Source organism: Anguilla rostrata, unplaced genomic scaffold (genome assembly GCF_018555375.3).
Source record: "Anguilla rostrata isolate EN2019 unplaced genomic scaffold, ASM1855537v3 scaf0973, whole genome shotgun sequence".
Classification (NCBI taxonomy): domain Eukaryota; kingdom Metazoa; phylum Chordata; class Actinopteri; order Anguilliformes; family Anguillidae; genus Anguilla; species Anguilla rostrata.
The window spans coordinates 43240-69136 of record NW_026986332.1 but is presented as its reverse complement, the minus strand read 5'-3'; the positions used below and the strand labels follow the sequence as shown (position 1 = coordinate 69136).

Below are 25897 nucleotides of genomic sequence, written 5' to 3'. Positions count from 1 at the left end.
AAAAAAATGCAGTGAAAATTATTATATAAGGAATTATGACCGTGTCGCAGTCGGTCCGCCTGAGGTGCGGATTGGTCTCGGCTGCGCCGGCTGGTGGAGAGAGCACACGCACCTGGGCTGCGTTAGCTTATCAGCCCAGGTGCTTAAAGGTGTGCTGCTCTACACAGTTCGGGGCCGAGACCGGGAGCTAACACAGAGAGCGCAGTTATTATTTATGTTTCGTTTAATTTTGAGCACTGAATAGAAAGCATTCCTCAGCTGAGATGCTAGAGGAGCTGGACCTGGCCGGGAAGGCGGGTCGGCTGCAGAGCGGCGAACTGAAATAGCTGTCGCTCTGTTTTACTTTCTTTTGTCTTTGTTGTTTTAGCTCGCTGTTTTAGTTCATTGTTTTTGCCCGGAAGCCATGAGGGGGAACGGTGAAGCGGTCTGTTTATTTTATTTCATTTTTGTGTGTGTGCGCTCTCTCTCTCCATGCGACAGAAACGGTGTTCCTTCGGCACTGCCGCATCTCCCTCCCCAGGGTGTCACATTGGCGTGGGACAGACTGCCTTCGATTTGGCACTCATTCATACAAAACTAAAATCAGGTATTCCACAACATAATATGTACAAAATGGCCTCTTTAAGCACTCACTCACACCTCAGTTTGCAGCACAGGGGAAAGTCAGAAAAAAGTAAACACAGATATACACCTTTCACTGGAGTAACTCTTTTCATTGGAATAACTCCTCAATAGAAAATGATTCAACATAGTTATGATTAATGTAAATATTCCACTGTAATTCCTCTACATGTAAAGTCTATATATGAAAAATACTTACCCTCAAAAAGTGCTCTGAGAGTCTTTCTCTGCATCTGAACCTTCGTCATCCTCTGTTTCACTCGCTGTTCCACTGCACTCCTCTTCTCTTCCACCTCCTGTAAGAGCATTCTATCTACTTCATAGAGAGAGCCTCCATGCCCTGCCATCATCTCCTCTATCTTCTCCAGCAGCTCTGTGACCTGAGTCCCATTAGCCCTGTTCTTATTGTTGAGAACATGATACCAGTTCCCACATTTCTCTATGAGCTCTTGGAGAGCCCTCCCTTCAGTCTCAATGCGCTGCTCAGTGGTTGTGTCTCCCAGCCAGTCACCCCTGGTGAACAGCACTATAGTGTGTCTCCAGACTCTCTCACTGAGAAGCTCCAGGTGTTCCACTGCTGATCTCTTCTCTGTATCTCTGAACACTGAGCTCACATCAATGACCAGGAAGAGAGCGCAGGGTCCTGGTGGACACAGAGAGACACTGCGCACAATCTCCTGTTTATCCAGCTCTGCAGTGTCCTTCACAGAAGATGTCACCCACCAGCCTGGTGTGTCGACCACAGTGACCTGTCTCCCAGCTACTTCACCCTGTCTCTTCACACACTGTGCAGTTCTAATTCCAGACTCAAACTCCTCTCTGCCCAGGATGGTGTTTCCTGCTGAACTCTTGCCACTCCGTCTCCCCCCCAGCAGCACAATCCTCAGCTCTGAGAGATGGTGCTCCTCCCCTGTCAGAGAGAAAGAGAACAATTTACTCCTCATCAGGAGTGTAACAGACATTCAGCTCTGAGATGAGCTGCTCTCTGTAAGTTTGGAGTCGAGAGTATTAATAATGAAATGATATTCATCACTATGGGCATATGACAGGTGGGATCTGGGTTAAACCTTCATGAACAAAGTTGTGCATGAAACTTTTGCACATATCAACAGAATGTCTTAATTTAATCAAAGCATTTTACAGCCTGAAATTTCACAACATAATGCCTTCAATAATGTGATGGGAATATCTGGAGAATGAAAAATAATCACACAAAATCTATAGCAAGAAGAACATTGCTATATTTTTAAGAGCATTAGTGTTATGGGGCTGCTGGGTGACTCATCCTGCTAAGACACTGTTCCATAGTGTGGATGCACCCCACAGTCTGCTATCAAACTCCGACTGTGCAGCGCAGGCTGTGCTGGCAGCTCCACAGGGCAGCAGGTAATTGGCAGCGCAGGGAGAGTTCAGTCAGCAGGATTTTCTGTCTCATCCAACACTATGAACCGCCTCAGTTCCACTGAACGTCTGCAGCCTAATGCAGACGCGCTCATGAAATCAGCTCCTGCTACTCAACATGTAACGGTACGGGTGCTGGGACCCAGGCGCAGAGTGGAAAAAAAACACGAAACTCAAAAGGGAGAAAATTAACAAAGACTTTACTTACAGAAAATTAACAAAGACTTTACTTACAGAAAGGAAGGCAAACAAACAGGGAACAGAAAAGGACACGAAGGGCAAAAACACAAACTCAAAAAATCTAAATAAGGCAAACAAACAGGGAACAGAAAGGACACGAAGGGCAAAAACACAAACTCAAAAAATATCTAAATAAAACAGAAAACAAGAGGAACTCACAAACATGGGCAGGGCAGAACACAGGCAGGTAGAGGACAAGGGCAGGTCAAACAGAGCACAAGGGCAGGTCAAACAAATCACAGGCAAGTATAATCGGTGGTTTGCAAACAGACATCGGAAACAAACACAAACAGGTAAAAAACGCAAGCAGGTACAATGGGTCTGAGGAAACGCAAGTCGGGAACAAACACAAGGAACCAGCACCCGAGTCAAGGGAACAGAGAACTTAAATAGACAGGGGTAACAAGACACAGGTGAACTCAAAAAACAATCAAACCAGAAGGAGGGGATAAGACACAGGTGGGAACAATGATGGGATAACGAGACAATGAAACAATCATACAATTAACAGGGCACAAAACAGAAGTGCCGCCATCTGGCGGCCCAACAAGGGAAACACAGACAGGAAAACAGGACCATGACAGTACCCCCCCCCCAAGGGACGGCTCCTGACGTCCCAGGAGGCCGACCCGGGGAGGGAGTCAACAGAGGGTGGGGGCTAGAGACAGGACTCAGACAGGAACAGGGACTGGACACAGAACTGGGGCAGGAACAGGACTGGACTGGACAGGACAAGACTCAGGACTGGACAGGACAGGAACAAGACAAGAACAAGACTCGGGGCTGGAGGGGAACTCGGGGCTGGACGGGAACTCGGGGCTCGAGGCGGCTCTGGGGGCCTCTCCGGGGCTCGAGGCGGCTCTGGGGGCCTCTCCGGGGCTCGAGGCGGCTCTGGGGGCCTCTCCGGGGCTCGAGGCGGCTCTGGGGGCCTCTCCGGGGCTCGAGGCGGCTCTGGGGGCCTCTCCGGGGCTCGAGGCGGCTCTGGGAGCCTCTCCGGGGCTCGAGGCGGCTCTGGGAGCCTCTCCGGGGCTCGAGGCGGATCTGGGAGCCTCTCCGGGGCTCGAGGCGGATCTGGGAGCCTCTCCGGGGCTCCAGGTGGTTCTGGGGGCCTCTCCGGGGCTCGAGGCGGCTCTGGGGGCCTCTCCGGGGCTCGAGGCGGATCTGGGAGCCTCTCTGGGGCTCGAGGCGGATCTGGGAGCCTCTCCGGGGCTCGAGGCGGATCTGGGAGCCTCTCCGGGGCTCCAGGTGGCTCTGGGGGCCCCTCCGGGACTTGGGGCAGAGCAGGCCGTGAAGGCCGCTTCGGGACTTGAGGCAGAGCAGGCCGTGAAGGCCGCTCCGGGACTTGAGGCAGAGCAGGCCGTGAAGGCCGCTCCGGGACTTGAGGCAGAGCAGGCCGAGGGCTCTGCCGTCTGGGCTGGGCAGGGGACAGGAACACAGACCACAGCTGTAGGGAACCCGGCTGGGCAGCCGGACGGGACCGGCGGGACCCCCGCGGGCCGGACCCTGGAAAGATCGCCAGTCGAGACCCTTCAAATGACGCAGGGCCGGGAACCGCTGGCTGGGCAGCTGGAGGTCTGGCCGACCGGGAGGCAGCCCGACCACGGCGCCTCCGTGACCGTCCGCCCCGGGCGCTGGGAAGCTCAAGGGCGAGGGACTCCCAGTCGCTGGGTGGCGAGTCCTCTGGGTCACTCCACCACCCCGGTGGCATGATAAACAAACAAAAAAAGGGCAAAGGGCAAAAACACAAACTCAAAAAATCTAAATAAGGCAAACAAACAGGGAACAGAAAGGACACGAAGGGCAAAAACACAAACTCAAAAAATATCTAAATAAAACAGAAAACAAGAGGAACTCACAAACATAGGCAGGGCAGAACACAGGCAGGTAGAGGACAAGGGCAGGTCAAACAGAGCACAAGGGCAGGTCAAACAAATCACAGGCAAGTATAATCGGTGGTTTGCAAACAGACATCGGAAACAAACACAAACAGGTAAAAAACGCAAGCAGGTACAATGGGTCTGAGGAAACGCAAGTCGGGAACAAACACAAGGAACCAGCACCCGAGTCAAGGGAACAGAGAACTTAAATAGACAGGGGTAACAAGACACAGGTGAACTCAAAAAACAATCAAACCAGAAGGAGGGGATAAGACACAGGTGGGAACAATGATGGGATAACGAGACAATGAAACAATCATACAATTAACAGGGGGGGAGCAGGACACAAAACAGAAGTGCCGCCATCTGGCGGCCCAACAAGGGAAACACAGACAGGAAAACAGGACCATGACACAACAGCTGTGGAGGGGAGAGAAATTGTCAGCTGACAGCCACACTTCAAAGGGAACGTGTGCTTCTCTGCACCCTGTTCAATGAGAGTGGCTGCAGTGATGACACTGGATTATGAGTTACACTGGGAATTGCCAACAGGGAGAAAAAGTTGAAAAATTCAGTGAAAATTATTATATAAGGAATTATGACTGTGTCGCAGTCGGTCCACCTGAGGGGCGGATTGGTCTCGGCTGCGCCGGCTGGTGGAGAGAGCACACGCACCTTGGCTGCGATAGCTAATCAGCCCAGGTGCTTAAAGGTGTGCTGCTCTCCACAGTTCGGGGCCGAGACCGGGAGCTAACACAGAGAGCGCAGTTATGATTTTTGTTTCGTGTTATTTTGAGCACTAGAAAAAAAGCATTCCTCAGCTGGGATGCTAGAGGAGCTGGACCTGGCCGAGAAGGCGGGTCGGCTGCAGAGCGGCGAACTGAAATAGTTTTCACTATGTTTTACTTTTTTTCGTCTTTGTTATTTTAGCTCGCTGTTTTAGTTCATTGTTTTTGCCCGGAACCCGTGAGGGGGAACGGTGAAGCGGTCTGTTTATTTTATTTTGTTTTTGTGTGTGTGTGCTCTCTCTCTCTCCATGCGACAGAAACGGTGTTCCTCGGCACTGCCGAATCTCTCTCCCCAGGGTGTCACATTGGCGTGGGACAGACTGCCTTCGATTTGGCACTCATTCATACAAAACTAAAATCAGGTATTCCACAATATCATATGTACAAAATGGCCTCTTTAAGCACTCACTCACACCTCAGTACGCAGCACGGGAAAGTCAGGAAAAAATAAACACAGATATACACCTTTCACTGGAGTAACTCTTTTCATTGGTAAAACTCCTCAATAGAAAATAATTAAACGTAGGTTTGATTAATGTAAATATTCCATTGTAATTCCACTCCATGTAAAGTCTATCTATGAAAAATACTTACCCTCAAAAAGTGCTCTGAGAGCCTTTCTCTGCATCTGAACCTTCGTCATCCTCCATTTCACTAGTTCTTCCACTGCCCTCCTCTTCTCTTCCACCTCCTGTAAGAGCATTCTATCTACTTCATAGAGAGAGCCTCCATGCCCTGCCATCATCTCCTCTATCTTCTCCAGCAGCTCTGTGACCTGAGTCCCATCAGCCCTGTTCTCATTGTTGAGAACATGATACCTGTTCCCACATTTCTCTATGAGCTCTTGGAGGGCCCTCCCTTCAGTCTCAATGTGCTGCTCAATGGTTCTGTCTCCCAGCCAGTGTCCCCAGGAGAACAGCACTATAGTGTGTCTCCAGACTCTCTCACTGAGAAGCTCCAGGTGTTCCACCGCTGATCTTCTGAATGCATCTGGGAACACAATGCTCACATTAATGACCAGGAATAGAGCACAGGGTCCCGGGGGACACAGAGACACACTGCGCACAATCTCCTGTTTATCCAGCTCTGCAGTGTTCTTCACAGAGTAATTACTCCACCAGCCTGGTGTGTCGACCACAGTGACCTGTCTCCCAGCTACTTCACCCTGTCTCTTCACACACTGTGCAGTTCTTATTCCAGACTCAAACTCCTCTCTGCCCAGGATGGTGTTTCCTGCTGAACTCTTCCCACTACAACTCCACCCCAGCAGCACAATCCTCAGCTCTGAGAGACGGTGCTCCTCCCCTTTCAGAGAGAAAAAGAACAATTTACTCCTCATCAGGAGTGTAACAGACATTTCGCTCTGAGATGAGCTTCTCTCTGTAACTTAGGAGAGAAGAGTATTATAATGAAATTGAATTTTATACTGATGACAAAAGAGAGTTGGGCCGGGCAGTAAATTTGTAGGTGCACAGTTGTGCATGAGACTTTTATTGATACCAATATAATGTCTCATTCATTTCAATACATATTAACAGCCTAAAAGGTCAAAATACACGTCTTTTAAAACTGTGATGAAAATATGTTAAAAATTTAAAATATCAGTACAGTAATTTTTGTCAAGAGGATTATTACTCAGAAATTAATGGCAAATATTATAAAGGGCTGCTGGGTGGCACATCCTGCTAAGACACTGTTCCAGTGTGTGGGTGCACCCCACAGTCTGCTATCAAACTCTGACTGTGCAGTACAGGCTGTGCTGGCAGCTCCACAGGGCAGCGTGTAATTGGCAGCAGCAGCAGGGAGAGTTCAGTCAGCAGGATCTCCTGTCTCATCCAACACTATGAACCGCCTCAGTTCCACTGAATGTCTGCAGCCTAAACGCGCTCATGAAATCAGTTCCTGCTACTCAACAGCTGTGGAGGGGAGAGAAGTTGGCAACTGACAGGCACACTTCAAAGGGAACGTGTGCTTCTCTGCACCCTGTTTAATCAGGGTGGCTGCAGTGATGACACTGGATTATGAATTACACTGGGAATTGCCAACAGGGAGAAAAATGAAAAAATGCAGTGAAAATGATTATATAAGGAATTATGACTGTGTCGCAGTCGGTCCGCCTGAGAGGCGGATTGGTCTCGGCTGCGCCGGCTGGTGGAGAGAGCACACGCACCTGGGCTGCGTTAGCTAATCAGCCCAGGTGCTTAAAGGTGTGCTGCTCTCCACAGTTCGGGGCCGAGACCGGGAGCTAACACAGAGAGCGCAGTTATGATTTATGTTTCGTGTTATTTTGAGCACTGGAAAGAAAGCATTCCTCAGCTGGGATGCTAGAGGAGCTGGACCTGGCCGGGAAGGCGGGTCGGCTGCAGAGCGGCGAACTGAAATAGCTGTCGCTCTGTTTTACTTTCTTTTGTCTTTGTTATTTTAGCTCGCTGTTTTAGTTCATTGTTTTTGCCGGGAACCCGTGAGGGGGAACGGTGAAGTGGTCTGTTTATTTTATTTTGTTTTTGTGTGTGTGCGCTCTCTCTCTCCATTTGACAGACACGGTGTTCCTCGGCACTGCCGCATCTCTCTCCCCGGGGTGTCACATTTGCGTGGGACAAACTGCCTTCGATTTGGCACTCATTCATACAAAACTAAAATCAGGTATTCCACATCATCATATGTACAAAATGGCATCTTTAAGCACTCACTCACACCTCAGTTTGCAGCACAGGGGAAAGTCAGGAAAAAATAAACACAGATATACACCTTTCACTGGAGTAACTCTTTTCATTGGTAAAACTCCTCAATAGAAAATAATTAAACGTAGTTTTGATTAATGTAAATATTCCATTGTAATTCCACTCCATGTAAAGTCTATATATGAAAAATACTTACCCTCAAAAAGTGCTCTGAGAGCCTTTCTCTGTCTCTGAACCTTCGTCATCCTCTGTTTCACTCGTTCTTCCACTGCCCTCCTCTTCTTTTCCACCTCCTGTAAGAGCATTCTATCTATTTCATAGAGAGAGCCTCCATGCCCTGCCATCATCTCCTCTATCTTCTCCAGCAGTTCTCTGACCTGAGTCCCATCAGCCCTGTTCATATTGTTGAGAACATGATACCTGTTCCCACATTTCTCTATGAGCTCTTGGAGGGCCCTCCCTTCAGTCTCAATGTGCTGCTCAATGGTTGTGTCTCCCAGCCAGTCTCCCTTGGTGAACAGAACTATAGTGTGTCTCCAGACTCTCTCACTGAGAAGCTCCAGGTGTTCCACCGCTGATGTCCTGTGTTTGTCTCTGAACACTGTGCCCACATCAATGACCAGGAAGAGAGCGCAGGGTCCCGGGGGACACAGAGACACACTGCGCACAATCTCCTGTTTATCCAGCTCTGCAGTGTCCTTCACAGAATAATTCTCCCACCAGCCTGGTGTGTCGACCACAGTGACCTGTCTCCCAGCTACTTCACCCTGTCTCTTCACACACTGTGCAGTTCTTACTCCAGACTCAAACTCCTCTCTGCCCAGGATGGTGTTTCCTGCTGAACTCTTCCCACTCAGTCTCCCCCCCAGCAGCACAATCCTCAGCTCTGAGAGACGGTGCTCCTTCCCTGTTATACAGAGAAAATTTAAGTTAACAAACATCGCTTTTTGACTAAATCAGCTATTTAATTAATTTATATAATCCTTTTATGCGTCTCTTTTCTGGTACGCATGATAATATTTTGTCGTAAAAACTAAATAACAATAAAAAATCATTTTCTTCACAGAAAGAAGAAACCCACCATGATGAGAGGTCACATCACCAGCTGCCATGTCAGTCCCTCTGTCTTGGTCCATTTTCGTCTGTTTAATAGAATTATTTTAATGGCATTTTTAAAAAAGTCATTGTGAGTTTTTATTTAGTATGTTTACCCATCTTCTGTTGATTTCGTGCTGTAACATTTTCACGCACGAATCGAGATCCACATTATAACATCAGGCTTTTTTCCCTTTTTAATTCAGTTTTTGCGGGAATAGTTCACTTCCTCGGGTCATCGCTTCAGTTTTAGTCACTGGTTTTAGTGCATGTTTTCAATAGAGTGTTACAATAATTACGTCTTTTTGGAGGCCAACTCTGCAGTTACATCTGCATGGGTTCCCTCAACAAATTTCCAATTTATTTTTACCATAGGCATTTCGTTTTCTGTCGAAAATAAGGTCTGAGGTTAACGTATGTCGAAGGGAGTTTTACGTTTTGTTCTACGAGATAAATGACACCCATTAATAACTCAACCGTGAATTTAGAAGCCGTTATGTGCTTTAAAAAAGTTGCTAACAAGTTGCTATGTTGAAACTACAACAATTAGTTTGGCTCAAAAAAGCGAACTTACTTTCGGGTTTTAGGACTATAAACTGTAACACTCTATTGACCATTTTTTGTGCAAAGTTAGAATGTTTTACATATTTAGATAACCTTCTGACTGGCCATCTTTTCCATGGGCATTCGAGACATCAAGGGGTTATGTGGTTAGATATAGTTTTGAAAACTAAACTTAACTGTCCCTTTAAGTTCAATGTTCAATGTCTTTTCTTTACACCTTTTTTCCACACCCAAATAAGTCAAACAAGTTGGACAGCCATTTTTCGAAACTTTTAAAGCCAACATTTAATGTAATAAAACATATAGGCCTACTATATTTTTTTTAAGTGCACAAATAGTCAATTAAATCACAAAAGGGTGCCATATGTCTTATAACAAATGTGGATTCTCACAGATAAAACTGCATAAAGTATTCCGTTTGTTATCAAAATTTTAATACAGTCTGTTACCAAATTCAACAACCACACCTCTGAAAGTACATAGCCTACAGAAGCGTACTGCAGCAACTGCAAAAACAATAAAAAATAGAAATTAACAAAAGAGTATATTGTGATAATTTCGCACTAATTTGGGATAATGAAATTGTCACATTATTACATGATATATATAATATTATCTTTATCCCAAATACATTACAACTTGACAAACATTCTCTTAACACAAAATAATTCCATCATGCATGTTACGTGAAAAGATCATGCTAAAATATGAAAACTTTTATACCCAGTCTATATATTATGGCACAAGCGATAGCGTTGGTTGAGTTTTACTTTCTTATTGGTTTGTGTCATGACGCAGTAATGTCAACAGAGCATTGAGTGAAACATAGAGAGCTGTCGGGCAGGCATGAATATGTACGTATACAATTTATGAATATGATTCTGTATATCTGAGAGCATGGTGAAAATAAAAAGAAATACAATTTTACCTGACTGACACAACTCCTGACTGTTCCCGCTCACAAATTGAAGTCGTTTCGTTATAACCTGTGTTCCAGGTCGAGTAAAAGTGAACTTTGTAGCACAGAACGTGGGTGTGTTCAGTGATGCTTATTGTTAATGTTGATGACCTCTGAAACTGACAGAAACTTCTGTTGGGAAAATCTGTCTAGCACCAAATGATTGCAAGTGGGGTAAATAATTTCCCATTGGTAAATGCAGGTGAGTGTAGCAGTTTTCCTATTGGCTAAACGAGCGTTGATGGGTGTGGGAGAGGGCTGTGAACAAATAGAGGAAAGGCCACAGAGTCTTGTACTTTCTTCAAACTGCACTGCTTCCTGTAGAACAGAATGGGCTTCACCATAAAAAGTACTGTAACTCTTTATTAACACAATCTATTCAAACATCTTATATTATTCCTGTCCTTGTCCACATGCCATCCTCATCCTCATTCACCTGGCTTCTAATTTAAGTAAACTGAACCTGCACAACAAAAAATTTTCAGTTGAAATTTATACTGTTTGTGTATACTTGTGTTCAACTCTTGTAGAGGTAGAATATAATCCTCATTTGGCCAGCAAAAAATTGGTAAAACACATATGCACCTAAATACAGTGAAATTAAAGTAGATTCTGTTTACCTTTATCTCACATTCATCTTTTGATCTCAAATCCAAATGCTTTAAGTAAGTATATTGCAAAAATAGAGAGAGAGAGAGGCAAAAGGACTTGTGGAGGAGGAAGAAAGAGAGAAGGAGGGAGACTGATAAGAGATATAGAGATGGAAGGAAAAAAACAGAGAGGTTAGGAAAGAGAGGCAGAGGGAAAGAGAAAGCCAATGAGAGAATGCAAGAGAAATTGAGATAGGTAAAATAAAGTTGGGTGGGTAGAGTGAGAAACAGAGAACAAAACAGGGACAGAGTGAAACAAATGAAGAGAGCTGGAGCCCTGTATACTGTAGCACATGTAGGTGCGCATGGATTAAATTTGGGGGTAGTGTTTAGTTTGTGTTGTAGTAATAGTAACTGGAGTAGTAGTAATAGTAGGTGCGTATGTGTGTGTATGTGCATGTCTGAGACTGAGAGTGAGTGTGTGAGAACTGTGAGACATTTTACAGAACACCTTAAAGCTTATTTAAAGCAAACCATTAAAATCCTTTCTGTATCAAGTGCTTTTTTGATGGAAGAAAAAGACACACAAGTGAAAGGATGGACTGTGGGTGTTTTGGTAAGGAACCACTGCTTTCAGGATTATCCCTGTCCTAATGTGTGTTCCAGGTTCTGCCGGCAACCTTGGACAGGGTTTGGGTGGCAACATCTCACTGAGGCATGGGTGTGGCCGGGCAGGTTCGGGGCGGGGCAGTTTATTATAATAGTGTTATCATTTATGTGATTAGCAGGCCCCCTCACCCAGCTCATATATTTACATATTGTCTATTCATACAGCCAGATATTTACTGAAGCAATTTGGGCTGAGCCCCTGGCTCAAAGGTATCATTGCAGGGCCCAACCTGAGATAGGAACTCACAACCTCACAGGACCAGTTCCCAAATCATTATGCAGCTCTGCATCCCATGATGTAGTACAATACTGAAAGACATGATAAAATAAAGCATAATCAATATTTCAGGAAACTCCCGTGAAGTAGGCTAAAGAAGGTTTGTAAATTTGGTGGATTTTATCTGAATATCCTGAAAGAATGTCAGACAGGCACCTCAAGCCTTACATCATCCCTGTGTATCTAAGCACAAAAAATGAACCCTTTCGTGATCCAAACATATTTCTATTGTTGTTAATTACTGGACAGCCTGAACAAGTGTTGTGGAAGCAAGTTCACGCAGTTCATTTGCCTAACATGTCAGTACAGATCATATAAACCACCATGTTTACTTACAGGCATAGATGTAATGGCATCTCTTCATGAGTGAGATGAGTGAAATTGATCCGGTAGCATCAATTTCAACATAAAAGTGATGAAGTCATTCTGTCTGTCATGCAGAAATAAGTCAGCCATATGAGGAGATATGAAAAGGGTGATTAGGGTGCAGTGTTAAAAAAAAAATCCAAAACAAAAAATTTGTCTATGTAGGCTAGTGAGTAAAATAATTAAAACAAAAACTGGAATGAAGTGAGACCAGCCTGCTGTAGATTGGAAGAACCTTTGTTATGCACTCTATGCACAAAAACATTTTTATAAAAACAAAAAAAGGGAAACACTTTTTTCATAAAAGAGCAATAATAAAAGAGAGACCACCCTGAGCAATAATCTATGTCACACCAGAACACAATGTACAAGAGCAGTGATTAACTGATCATTGATTGATTAACTTGATGCCAATAAAACCTAAACAACCCAGCTAATGTTTATCATGGCCACTGCCCAGCACAGCACTCTTAAAACTATTCACGTAACCACCCAACCGCTGACCTGGTCATGACACCAAAACCACAACAGTGTTTTAGTTGTGTATTTGTCTTAATTCCAATCCAAAATTTCACTCTTTTATATAAACCTGCATTGGATTACATTGAATGTTTGAAGTGGGATTATTAAAAAATGCTACAGTACAATTTCACAGAAATGGGGTAGGATGTAGACCAGGACCCCTTCTGCCAGGAACAAGTGTCAGAATATTCGGAACTTTTAATTTTGGAGAGATATTCCAATCCAACAATTCACTTTTTTCAATTGGCCTCTATTGGATTACATGGAAAATTTGAAGTGGGATTATTAAACAAGCACGAAACCCTCCAGACCCACGGCACAACTTTTATTCTGACTGATGTAGCCAGGGTAATATTTTCACTGGAGACTTGATACTGCCTTATAACTTCAAAGTCCCAGGTCATTTGTGAATGGCTGAAATGGATTTTGAGAAGAGACACTTCATGCTACAATCATGATAATGGCAATGACTGTGCTGTGAAGTTTAGGTATGGGGCGACATAGCTCAGGAGGTAAGACCGATTGTCTGGCAGTCGGAGAGTTGCCGGTTCAAACCCCGCCCTGGGCGCATCAAAGTGTCCTTGAGGAAGACACCTAACCCCTAACTGCTCTGGCGAATGAGAGGCATCAATTGTAAAGCGCTTTGGATAAAAGCGCTATATAAATGCAGTCCATTTACCATTTAGGCTACTTTACATGAACCTTGTATGGCGATCAATAAAGGCTAACAGCACAGTAGCAGTACCATGCACAGTACATTTTTATGGGTTAGTGCTGGCAGATTGTGCTAGCTACTTTACATGAACCTTGTACGGCTAACAGCACAGTAGCAGTTACTGCTTGTCACATCACTGTAATGAACAAAAAAGGATACAAACTACCTTTTCTATGAGAAATGTGTTGTCGAGCTCACGTGCATACACTGCTGGCGACATTGGAGCTAAGCTCCGTTTAGCTACAGTAAAATTTCACAGGAATGGGATAGGATGTAGACCAGGACTCCTTCTGCTAGGAACAAGTGTCAGAAGTTTGAGACCTTTTAAATTTCAGGAGATATTCCAATCCAAATTGTTGCTTTTTGTCACTCAGCCTGCATTGGATTACATATTTGGGGTGGGATCATTTGAAAACCCTTCAGGAATATTTCACCCAAATCAGACCAGTACTACTTCAGGACCCCTTCTGTTATATTTAAATGTCGAATTTTGAGACCCTTAAATTTTGAGGAGAAATGGCCATCTAATATGTCAATTTTTCAATAGGATTGTGTTACTTTATTTGTTTATATAGACAGTTTGGAGTTTTATTGCATATGGTGCAGTGATATTTCATCAACACCATTTCAAATGTACATTATTTCCTGTTCTCTCATACACACGAAATGTTGAGATGATTAGATTTTGAGGAGAAAACAAAATGCGGTATCTGATCCTTCCATATTACAGTCTTAAAAGACATGTGAAGTGATCGTAATAAAAAAAGAAAACTTAAAAAAAAAAACTAATTTCACATCACCTCCTTTGTTCAATTTCTCTCTTGAGCCGTATCTCACATTTAGAAGCAAATTATAGCCTTTTCAAACACATAAGGAAGACCGTGAAACCATCCAACCATAACGCAACCGATTAAAAGTGGACTGGAAATTTCGAATAGGGAGCCAACTTCAGCGTCGTCTAAAATGAGGTAACGTTTTTACCCAGTCTATACATTATGGCACAAGCGATAGAGTTTTACTTTCTTATTTGTTTCAGACATGACGAAGTAATGTCGGCAGAGCATTGAGTGAGAACATTTTGAGCTGTAGGCCAAGCAAGAATATTTATGTATACAATTTATGTGATTCTGTGTATCCGAGTGTCACGGTTGAAGAGGGTGGGGCGCAATTACGGACCGAGGGGATCTAAAAGTTACCCCTGAGGGGTAACCACAAAATCGCCGAGCGATAGAAAGGGAAGGGGAAAAACCAAATAATAAAGAGCTAAGTAATCGCTCCCTCCACTCACTGAAACTTCTGTCAGCGGGCTCAGAAAACTAAAAGAAATGAAACACCGCCGCAGCGTAGCTGCCCAGAAAGAAAACCCCCACTAGAAAAACAGAGTGGGGTCACTTACAAAAGAAAAAGGATATTCGCAGCCTGGCGGGTAGAAAACAAAAGGAAAACTAAAGAGACGAGGGCAAAATGTCCTCCACAGCGCGAAGAGATAAACAGCTCGAGAAGAAACTAAACGGTGATCAAATCTGGCAGATAGGATCAACACGGTAACTTCTGCCGATTCTCACACCCCTACACACCAAGAGTCTGACAAACAATGAGTCTGCGCTGGACCCCAGAAATCAGGGGCTAGATATAGGCCTCCCACACCTGACCCTCATCAGGGACAATTAGCTCAGAGCAAATGCCTGTGAGGTGCCATCACCTCACCATAGCACTCACACACCTGCCCCTCGTCAGGGTCAATTAACCCGCAGAAATCAGAGAGAGAGGTGCCACCACCTCACACTGAGAGCATGGTGATAAGAAAAATGAAGACAATTTTACCTGACTGACACAACTCCTGATTGTTGCCACTCACAAAGTGAAGTCGTTTTCGTATAACCCTGTGTTCCAGATCAAGCAAAAGTGAAACTTCGTAGTAGGCCTACAGAACATGGATGAGTTCAGCGTTGCTTTTTGCTAATGTCGACACCTTTGAAACTGAGAGAAACGTCTGTTGGGAAAATCTCCGTAGCACCAAATGATTGCAAAGGTGGTAAATCATTTCTCATTGGTAAATGCAGTGTCGCAGTTTTCCTATTGGCTAAGCGAGCTTTGATGGGTGAGGGGGAGGGGTGTGAACGAAGAGAGGAAAGGCCACCAAATTGCAGTGCTTCCTGTAGAACAGAAAGGGCTTCACCATGGCAAGTACTGTAACTATTTATTAACACAATCTATTGAAACATCTTATATTATTCCTGTCCATGTCCACATGCCATCCTCATCCTCACTCACTTGGCCTCTGATTTAACTAAACAGAACCTGCACAACAAAAATTTTTCAGTAAAAAAAGTTTGGTGGGTAGATTGAGAACAAAACAGGGAAATGAAGACAAAGTGAGACAAATGAAGAGAGCTGGAGCCCTGCATACTGCAGTACATATGTAGGTGCGCATGGATTGAATTTGGGGGGAGTGTTTAGTTTGTGTTGTAGTAATAGTAACTGGAGTACTAGTAATAGTAGGTGTGTATGCGTGTGTGTATGTGCATGTCTGAGACTGAGAGTGAGTGTGTGAGAACTGCAAGTCATTTTACAGAACACTCTTGTTTCTGTATTTAAAGCAAACCATTAAAATCCTTTCTGTATCAAGTGCTTTTCTGATGGAAGAAAAATAAACACAAGTGTGTGTGTCTTGGTAAGGAATCATTGATTTCAGGATTATCCCTGTCCTAATGGGATAGTCAGGAGATTCAAGATTTCAAGTTTGTGGCTTGAAAAGGCTATTGACACCACCTCATGTGAGGCATGCAGCCTGTACCATAATGACAGCGTTAGCATCGCAAGTGACCTGTGATCACAATATTTTAATGGATTTTTTTTGACATTCCACATTTCATTTCCACATGTATTGAACAGCAGATTAATTCAGTCTGAAACCTATACAATTAATTTTACGCCTTGAAATGCAAAATAGAACAGATATCTCTGGGGGATTGAATAATTCATGCTATTTGTATGAGTAACTAACTTAAAAATATATATTTTTGCATTATACTGAAACATACTTGCCTTTTCAAAGAGTAACGGTATCTATTTGATATGTATGCAATTATTTTATTATTTGGTTGTGTGTGTAAGGAAGGTTGTTTTGGATGGCTGGATACTGACCAGCTTCAGAGATATGCAGCAGAGCAGTATGCTGCTAAAGACACCGGGAACGTTACCTGTACGTTACAAATATTCTACACCAAACCTGTCCAAAAATCGACAGACGCTACAAATAAAAGTTTTATTTAAAGCAAATGAATCAAAAAGTTTAGTTTATCAACAAATCAGTACAAAATAAAATGGACAGAGTACAATAGGTTTTAACCTCGGTATATTTTCCTGAAAAATCTGAGGTATTAAATTGCAAATGTACGACGAAAGATCACATTAGTCTGGTGCATATTTCATATGTAGATTAATTCACTCACTTTAAAGTTCAGTAAGGTATCAAGGAATTTCATAATACGGTTTGTGTTCCTGTGAACACCGTGGTTTCCCCCAGGTGGGGGCGCTGCACCTCCACAGACTTCATGAGCACCTCCGAAAACATCAGAGACAAATAAATAACACCTCTGACTCAGGCCTCAATAATCTTACGTTGAACCGTTCAATAAATGTGGTGCGATTGAACAAAACTGGCTTCGGCTTTGTGAAGCCATGTTTTCACCAGGCCAGGTGTTGGCTACACCAGTGGTTGCCAAAGCGGTGGGTAGAACCCGTGGGGGAGACACGATGAGGGCTGAAGGATTAAGGCACAGTACAGGATGTGTGTGTGGGGGGGAAGTGGGGGGGAGGGGGCTCCTTACAGAATTTATGGTTAACAAAGGGGGGCCCTGACCAAAAAATGTTTGGGAATCACTGGGCTACACCCTGCAAATACCCTGACTAGCTACTTCTCGCCACCGCTGCTTACCCTCTGAGGCACTTCCCCTTCCTCTATTTTCCTGGGAAAAACCTTGGAATACCCTGCGCTTATCCTGTGTAGTTAATATCAGAAATTGTTACTAAAACTGACAATTGTCGCGGATCTATTACTTGAAGTACCAAAATATATGTAATCTACACAAATAAAACATTTACACAGTATTGTCGGTATGTCACTTGAATTATACCACCTGCACACCAGAAGCATTGCAACAGAAAAAAGTGAGAACAAATGTGTCCATCAGCAGACTCCCTGCCAGTCAGCGGATGACAGGGGCATAGCCGAGGTTCAAACCCACACCCCACTGCCATTACACACTGAGCCAGACACACAGATATACAGAAATGTTATATAAATTTGATCTTGCCTTTGCCATGTATACTATGAAATTACACATCTTTCAAATTCAATCTAGTTTTCACTTGTATATTGGCATGCCCATAGCCATCAGTATGGCTTTGACTGCATTGAATGAATCACAGAATATTTCATATTTTTACAGGCCTTTCAGTTACATCTGATCACAGACACAAATCTCTGTAGTCAGAAGTATGAAAGACTTGGACATTTTTTTTATCAAAGACATTGAAAAGCAAACGCATGGTTTCGGAAAAAACAGCAGATGAAGTAGTTACACAGTCTACCACATGGGGCAGTGTAGAGCAGTGTTTAGTGTGGCGTGTCACCTACACTGTCCTCTTCCAGAGTCACCCTGTCAGGCTCCTCTGCTTCACTCACTACAGAACTCAGTGTTCCGTATCCAGATGATGCAGAACTCTCTGCTTTACTCCTTTTCGGCCACCATGACAGCTTCTTACTGGAAACCTCATGAGCAGATTGGTAATCCCACACAGAGCTGCCTGCTTCAGAGGGGGCTGGAGTCCCTCCACTCACTGTAACACAACACCACCAACAAGCTCTGTTACACTCAGATTCATCTGCATTACATTCTGTACATTATATTCATATTTGTTATAATTCAGCAACTGCTGCATAATTTTTAAAGATCATAATGTGATTTAAGATTATTATGTGAATCATTGCCTTCTGTAGAGAATGGATATGTTTCTCATTCATACTTAATATGCATGCATAGTTCACATTGATCCAAATCAGCAAACTGTTTGATGTTCATGTTTTTCCAGATGGTTATTAAATCCTTTGTTTCAAAAGTAGTACTTTAGTGTGGTGTTCAAATATGTGGGCGATGTGTACAAAACATCCTGCATACAAAAGTGAAAAAATATTAACTTGTAGACAGCATTGTTACGCATTCGAGAAGGTGTAAAAGGTTTTACAATGTAGACTAGGACAGTTACTTAGAAAGTACATTATAAATTGATCATTGATTACTCATTGTATAATGTGCATGGTGGCGGTTGTTAATGAATTCGTAGCTAAACTGAAATTGCTGAGAAATTTCATTAAAAGAAAGATGATGAATAAAACTTACAAGAAGGAAGAAGTAATTAAAAGCTGTTTCTCCTCTTCCTGAATGGCAGTGTGGATCCCTCTGTCTCTGAGTCAACCACAGCCTTCATCATCCTCTCTATCAGCTCCTCCTCTCTTCTGCTCCATTCTTCCTCAAAGCTCTTCTGCTTTTTTTCCATTTCCTTCTCCACAAAAATAAATAAATATATATATACATGTTAAAATTTTAGGGGGCTGACAATCTGTTGATTGACATCAGGGCTGCCCAAGCTTGATTGTGGAGACTGACTGTCCTTTAGGTTTTCATGTGCTTTGTTAGTGTTGAAGAGAAGACAGGCAGTACACACCGTAGATCTCCAGAAACTGTTTTGGGCAGCACTGATTTACGGTACATTTTGTAAAGCAACATATGATGAAATTAGTTATGCAATCTAACCAGATGGGGCAGTGTAGAGCAGTGTTTAGTGTGGCGTGTCACCTACACTGTCCTCTTCCAGTATCACCCTGTCAGGCTCCTCTGCTTCACTCACTACAGAACTCCGTGTTCCGAATCCAGATGATGCTGAACTCTCTGGTTTACTCCTTTTCAGCCACCATGACACCTTCTTACTGGAAACCTCATGAGCAGATTGGTAATCCCACACAGAGCTGCCTGCTTCAGAGGGGGCTGGAGTCCCTCCACTCACTGTAACACAACACCACCAGCAAGCGCTGTTACACTCAGATTCATCTGCATTACATTCTGTACATTACATTCATTTTTGCTATTTTCAGCAACTGCTGCATAATTTTTTAGGATCATAATGTGATTTAAGATTATTATGTGAATCATTGCCTTCTGTGGTGAATGGATATGTTTCCCATTCGTATTTAAAGGCAAGTAATAGTTTACATTGATCACCAAACTGTTTTATGTTCAAATCTTTTTTTCCAGATGGTTATTAAATCCTGTGTTTTAAAAGTAGTACTTCAGTGTGGTATTCATATATGTGGGAGATGTATGCAAAACGTCCTGCATACAAAAGCTAAGTATTAACTTGTAGACAGCATTGTTAAGCATTTGAGAAGGCGTAAAAGCTTTTACAATGTAGACTACAACAGTTAATTGGAAAGAACATTTTTAATTGATCATTGTTAACTCATTGTATAATGTACATGGTGGTGGTTGTTAATGGACATGAAGCTAAACTATAGGTGCTGAGAAATTTAGTCGAAAGGAAGATGATGAAAGAAACAACTCACAAGAAGGAAGAATAAATTCAAAGCTGTTTCTCCTCGTCCTGATTGGCAGCGTGGATCCGTCTGTCTCTGAGTCAACCACAGCCTTCAACATCCTCTCTATCAGCTCCTCCTCTCTTCTGCTCCACTCCTCCTCAAGCCTTTTCTGTTCAATCATTTTCTTTCTGAATAATTTGTGTTTTATTTCAGAAAAAAAGCCTTGTCTGTCTCTCTTCTCTACGGAGAATGGAACAGCCCTGTTCCTGGCTACCATCTCCTCTATCTTCTCCAGCAGCTCTGTGACCTGAGTCCCATCAGCCCTGTTCTCATTGTTGAGAACATGATACCTGTTCCCACATTTCACTATGAGCTCTTGGAGGGCCCTCCCTTCAGTCTCAATGCGATGCTCAATGGTTGTGTCTCCCAGCCAGTCTCCCCTGGTGAACAGCACTATAGTGTGTCTCCAGACTCTCTCACTGAGAAGCTCCAGGAGTTCCATCACTAAACATTTGAATGCATTACTGAACACTGAGCTCACATCAATGACCAGGAAGAGAGCGCAGGGTCCCGGGGGACACAGAGACACACTGCGCACCAGCTCTGCAGTGTTCTTCACAGAATTATTCATCCACCAGCCTGGTGTGTCGACCACAGTGACCTGTCTCCCAGCTACCTCACCCTGTCTCTTCACACACTGTGCAGTTCTTACTCCAGACTCAAACTCCTCTCTGCCCAGGATGGTGTTTCCTGCTGAACTCTTCCCACTCTGTCTCCCCCCCAACAGCACAATCCTCAGCTCTGAGAGACGGTGCTCCTCCCCTGTCAGAGAGAAAGAGAACAATTTACTCCTCATCAGGAGTGTAACAGACATTCAGCTCTGAGTTGTGCTGCTGTCTGTAAGTTTGATATGAGCTGCTCCCGATATATTTGGAGGGGAGAATGTTAATAATAAAATTTAATTCATTACTGAGAACATATGAAAAGTGGGATGTGAGTTCATGAAATTCATGAACAAAGTTGTGCATGAGACTTGCACATATCAATGTAATGTCTTCTATGCATGATTTCAAAGCATTTAACAGCCTGATCTGTCACAAACCAATAATTTCAATAATGTGATGGGAATATTTCAAGAATTTAAAATTCTTGCACGATATCTATGCCAAGAATAGCTTTGAAATGATTTTTATTGCATGGGTGTTTTGGAGCTGATGGGTGGCTCATTCTGCAAATACTCTGTTTCAGTGTGTGGATGCACCCCACAGTCTGATATTAAACCCTGACTGTGCAGCGCAGGCTGTGCTGGCAGCTCCACAGGGCAGCATGTAATTGGCAGCAGCAGGGAGAGTTCAGTCAGCAGGATTTTCTGTGTCTCATCAAGCACTAGCAACCGTTTTGGTTCAACTGAGCGTCTGCAGCCTAAACGTGCTCATGAAATGAGCTCTTGCTACTCAACAACTCTGGAGGTGAAAGAGGATGGCAGCTGACAGCCACACTTCAAAGGGAATGAGTACCTCTCTGCACCGTTTAATCAGGGTGGCTGCAGTAATAAGACTTGATTATGAATAAAACTGGGCATTGTCAACTGGGAAAAAAAAGAAAAAATGCCTTTTCTTTGGTCCTCATTCATCCAAAATAAAATCAAGCATTCCACATTTTGAATTTTAAAAAATGGCCTTTTTAAGCACCCACACACGCCTCAGTATGCAGCATAGGAGAACGAAAGGAGAAAATAAAACAGATATACACCTTTCTCTGGAGTAACACTTTTCATTGGTAACACACCGAAATAGGAATAAATTGAACACAGTTATGATTAGTGTTAATATTCCATTGTAATTAATCTAAAAGTAATTTAAATTAATGAAAAAAGTACCCTCAAAAAGTCCTCTGAGAGTCTTTCTCTGTTTCTGAACCTTCATCATCCTCTGTTTCACTCGTTTTTCCACTGCCCTCCTCTTCACTTCCATCTCTTGTACGAGCATTCTATCTACTTCATAATGAGGGCCTCCATGCCCTGCCATCATCTCCTCTATCTTCTCCAGCAGCTCTGTGACCTGAGTCCCATCAGCCCTGTTCTTATTGTTGAGAACATGATACCTGTTCCCACATTTCTCTATGAGCTCTTGGAGGGCCCTCCCTTCAGTCTCAATGTGCTGCTCAATGGTTGTGTCTCCCAGCCAGTCTCCCCTGGTGAACAGCACTATAGTGTGTCTCCAGACTCTCTCACTGAGAAGCTCCAGGTGTTCCACCACTGATCTCTTCTTTGGATCTCTGAACGCTGAGCTCACATTAATGACCAGGAAGAGAGCGCAGGGTCCCGGGGGACACAGAGACACACTGCGCACAATCTCCTGTTTATCCAGCTCTGCAGTGTCATTCACCGAACAATTACTCCACCAGCCTGGTGTGTCGACCACAGTGACCTGTCTCCCAGCTACTTCACCCTGTCTCTTCACACACTGTGCAGTTCTTATTCCAGACTTAAACTCCTCTCTGCCCAGGATGGTGTTTCCTGCTGAACTCTTCCCACTCCGTCTCCCCCCCAGCAGCACAATCCTCAGCTCTGAGAGACGGTGCTCCTCCCCTGTCAGAGAGAAAGAGAACAATTTACTCCTCATCAGGAGTGTAACAGACATTCAGCTCTGAGATGAGCTGCTCTCCATACGTTTGGAGTGGAGAGTACTAATAATAAAATAATATTTATTACTGATGACATACAACATTTGGTTTGTTGTTTAAACCATCATGAACAAAGTTGTGCATGTTACTTTTGATCAGATCAACTTAATGTCTGTATCTTTTCAATGTATTTTACAGCCTGAAATGTCACAACACAATCGTTTCAATAATGTGATTGGATTATATTTAAGAATTTCAAATCTTCACACAATATCTATGCCAAGAAGAACATTGCTGTGTTTCTATTTCCATGGGTGTTATGGGACTGCTGGGTAGCTCGTCCTGCTAATACACTGTTCCAGAGTGTGGATGCACCCCACAGTCTGCTATCAAACTCTGACTGTGCAGCGCAGGCTGTGCTGGCAGCTCCACAGGGCAGCATGTAATTGGCAGCGGCAGGGAGAGTTCAGTCAGCAGGATTTTCTGTGTCTCATCAAGCACTAGCAACCGTCTCTGTTCAACTGAGCGTCTGCAGCCTAAACGCTCTCATGAAATGAACTCCTGTTACTCAACAACTGAGGAGGGGAGAGAACTTAGCAGTGGATAGCCATACTTCAAAGGGAATGTGTGCCTCTCTGCACTGTTTAATTAGCAAAGAGATTTGCAGTGATGAAACTGGAGTATGAAGGCAGTAGGGAATATCCAAATGGAAGAAAAAATTAAATGAAAATCATTTTAAAAATCTGGAATACCATTTTTTATGATTGTTATCCCACATTAGCAAATTAAAACAAGTATTTAACATGTTTGTAATCTATATAATGGTCTCTAAGCAACCCAACACATCTCTGTATGCAGCACAGTGGAAAGTCATTGGAACATAGGTACAGATACATAAGACTCTAAAAAACAAGTTTCATTGGTAAAACACAACTCAGTGGAAAATGATTGATTGCAGTTTTGATGAATCTTAATATTCCACTGTAATCCAAATGAAAGTAATCTCAAATAAATGAAAAAACAAACCATCAAAATGCGTTCTGAGAGTCTTTCTCTGTTTCTGAACCTTCATCATCCTCTGTTTCACTCGTTCTTCCACTGCCCTCCTCTTCTCTTCCACCTCCTGTAAGTGCATCCTATCTATTTCATAGTGAGAGCCTCCATGCCCTGCCATCATCTCCTCTATCTTCTCCAGCAGCTCTGTGACCTGAGTCCCATCAGCCCTGTTCTCATTGTTGAGAACATGATACCTGTTCCCACATTTCTCTATGAGCTCTTGGAGGGCCCTCCCTTCAGTCTCAATGTGCTGCACAATGGTTCTGTCTCCCAGCCAGTCTCCCCTGGTGAACAGCACTATAGTGTGTCTCCAGACTCTCTCACTGAGAAGCTCCAGGTGTTCCACCACTGATCTCTTCTCTGTATGTCTGAATGATGCGCACACATCAATGACCAAGAAGAGAGCGCAGGGTCCCGGGGGACACAGAGACACACTGCGCACAATCTCCTGTTTATCCAGCTCTGCAGTGTCCTTCACAGAATAATTACTCCCCCAGCCTGGTGTGTCAACCACAGTGACCTGTCTCCCAGCTACTTCTCCCTGTCTCTTCACACACTGTGAAGTTCTTACTCCAGACTTAAACTCCTCTCTGCCTAGGATGGTGTTTCCTGCTGAACTCTTCCCATTCATTCTCCCCCCCAGCAGCACAATCCTCAGCTCTGAAAGACGGTGCTCCTCCCCTGTCAGAGAGAAAGAGAACAATTTACTCCTCATCAGGAGTGTAACAGACATTCAGCTCTGAGATGAGCTGCTCTCTGTAAGTGTGGAGTGGAGAGTATTAATAATGACATGGTATTTATTACTGAGGATATATGACAGGTGGGATTTCAGTTAAACCTAAATTAACTACTGTAAGTTGTGCATTAGACATTTGCACATAACAACGTAATGTCTTAATGTGTTCAATGCATTTTACAGCCAGAAATTTGGTAACACAATATTTTTAATAATGTGATGGATGGGAATATCTCCAGAATTTCAAATAGCAGCCAGAAGCACACAATTCATAGAGCATGTGTGCTTCTCTGCACCCTGTTTAATCAGGGTGGCTGCAGAAATAAGAATGGATTATAAATGAAACTGAACATTGCCAACTGGGAGAAAATGAAGAAAATGCAGTGAAAATTATATATTAAACTGTTACCACTATCTCTTCATTTTGCCTTCATTCATACAAAAATGAACTAAAATATGTCAAATTTTTTAATGTATAAATTGGCCTCCTTAAGCACCCACTCACACCTCAGTATGCAGAACAGGGGAAAGTCAGGAAAAAATAAAGACAGATATACACCTTTCACTGGAGTAACACTTTTCGTTGGTAAATCACCTCAATGAATATGATTCAAGACAGTAATGAATAATGTAAATAATCCACTGAAATTCCTCTAAAAAATAATTTCAATGAATGAAAAAAACTTACCCTCAAAAAGTGCTCTAAGCGTTTTTCTCTGATTCGGAACCTTTGTCACCCTCTGTTTCACTTGTTTTTCCACTGCCCTCCTCTTCTCTTCCACCTCCTGTAAGAGCATTCTATCTATTTCATAGTGAGAGCCTCCATGCCCTGCCATCATCTCCTCTATCTTCTCCAGCAGCTCTGTGACCTGAGTCCCATCAGCCCTGTTCTCATTGTTGAGAACATGATACCTGTTCCCACATTTCTCTATGAGCTCTTGGAGGGCCCTCCCTTCAGTCTCAATGTGCTGCTCAATGGTTGTGTCTCCCAGCCAGTCTCCCCAGGTGAACAGCACTATAGTGTGTCTCCAGACTCTCTCACTGAGAAGCTCCAGGTGTTCCACCACTGATCTCTTCTCTGTATCTCTGAATGCTGAGCTCACATTAATGACCAGGAAGAGAATGCAGGGTCCCGGGGGACACAGAGACACACTGCGCACAATCTCCTGTTTATCCAGCTCTGCAGTGTCCTTCACAGAATAATTCATCCACCAGCCTGGTGTGTCGACCACAGTGACCTGTCTCCCAGCTACTTCACCCTGTCTCTTCACACACTGTGCAGTTCTTACTCCAGACTCAAACTCCTCTCTGCCCAGGATGGTGTTTCCTGCTGAACTCTTCCCACTCCCTCTCCCCCCCAGCAGCACAATCCTCAGCTCTGAGAGACGGTGCTTCTCCCCTGTCAGAGAGAAAGAGAACAATTTACTCCTCATCAGGAGTGTAACAGACATTCAGCGCTGAGTTGAGCTACTCTTAATAGTGATATTATATTTATTACTGAGGACAAATGTCAGGTGG

At 43.6% G+C, this 25897-nt stretch overlaps 1 protein-coding gene across 1 annotated transcript in view; it reads right to left on the bottom strand.

The window, feature by feature from the left end:
• LOC135246923 (uncharacterized) overlaps window positions 1–25897 on the bottom strand; it is a 103304-nt gene that overhangs the window by 34377 nt on the left and 43030 nt on the right. Inside the window, exons 7-9 of the mRNA XM_064320191.1 lie at window positions 25068–25778; window positions 21842–22552; window positions 821–1531 (exon numbers count right to left, since the gene is read on the bottom strand). Coding sequence (XP_064176261.1) covers window positions 821–1531; window positions 21842–22552; window positions 25068–25778 — 2133 coding nt within the window. The remainder of the gene's footprint in view (window positions 1–820; window positions 1532–21841; window positions 22553–25067; window positions 25779–25897) is intronic.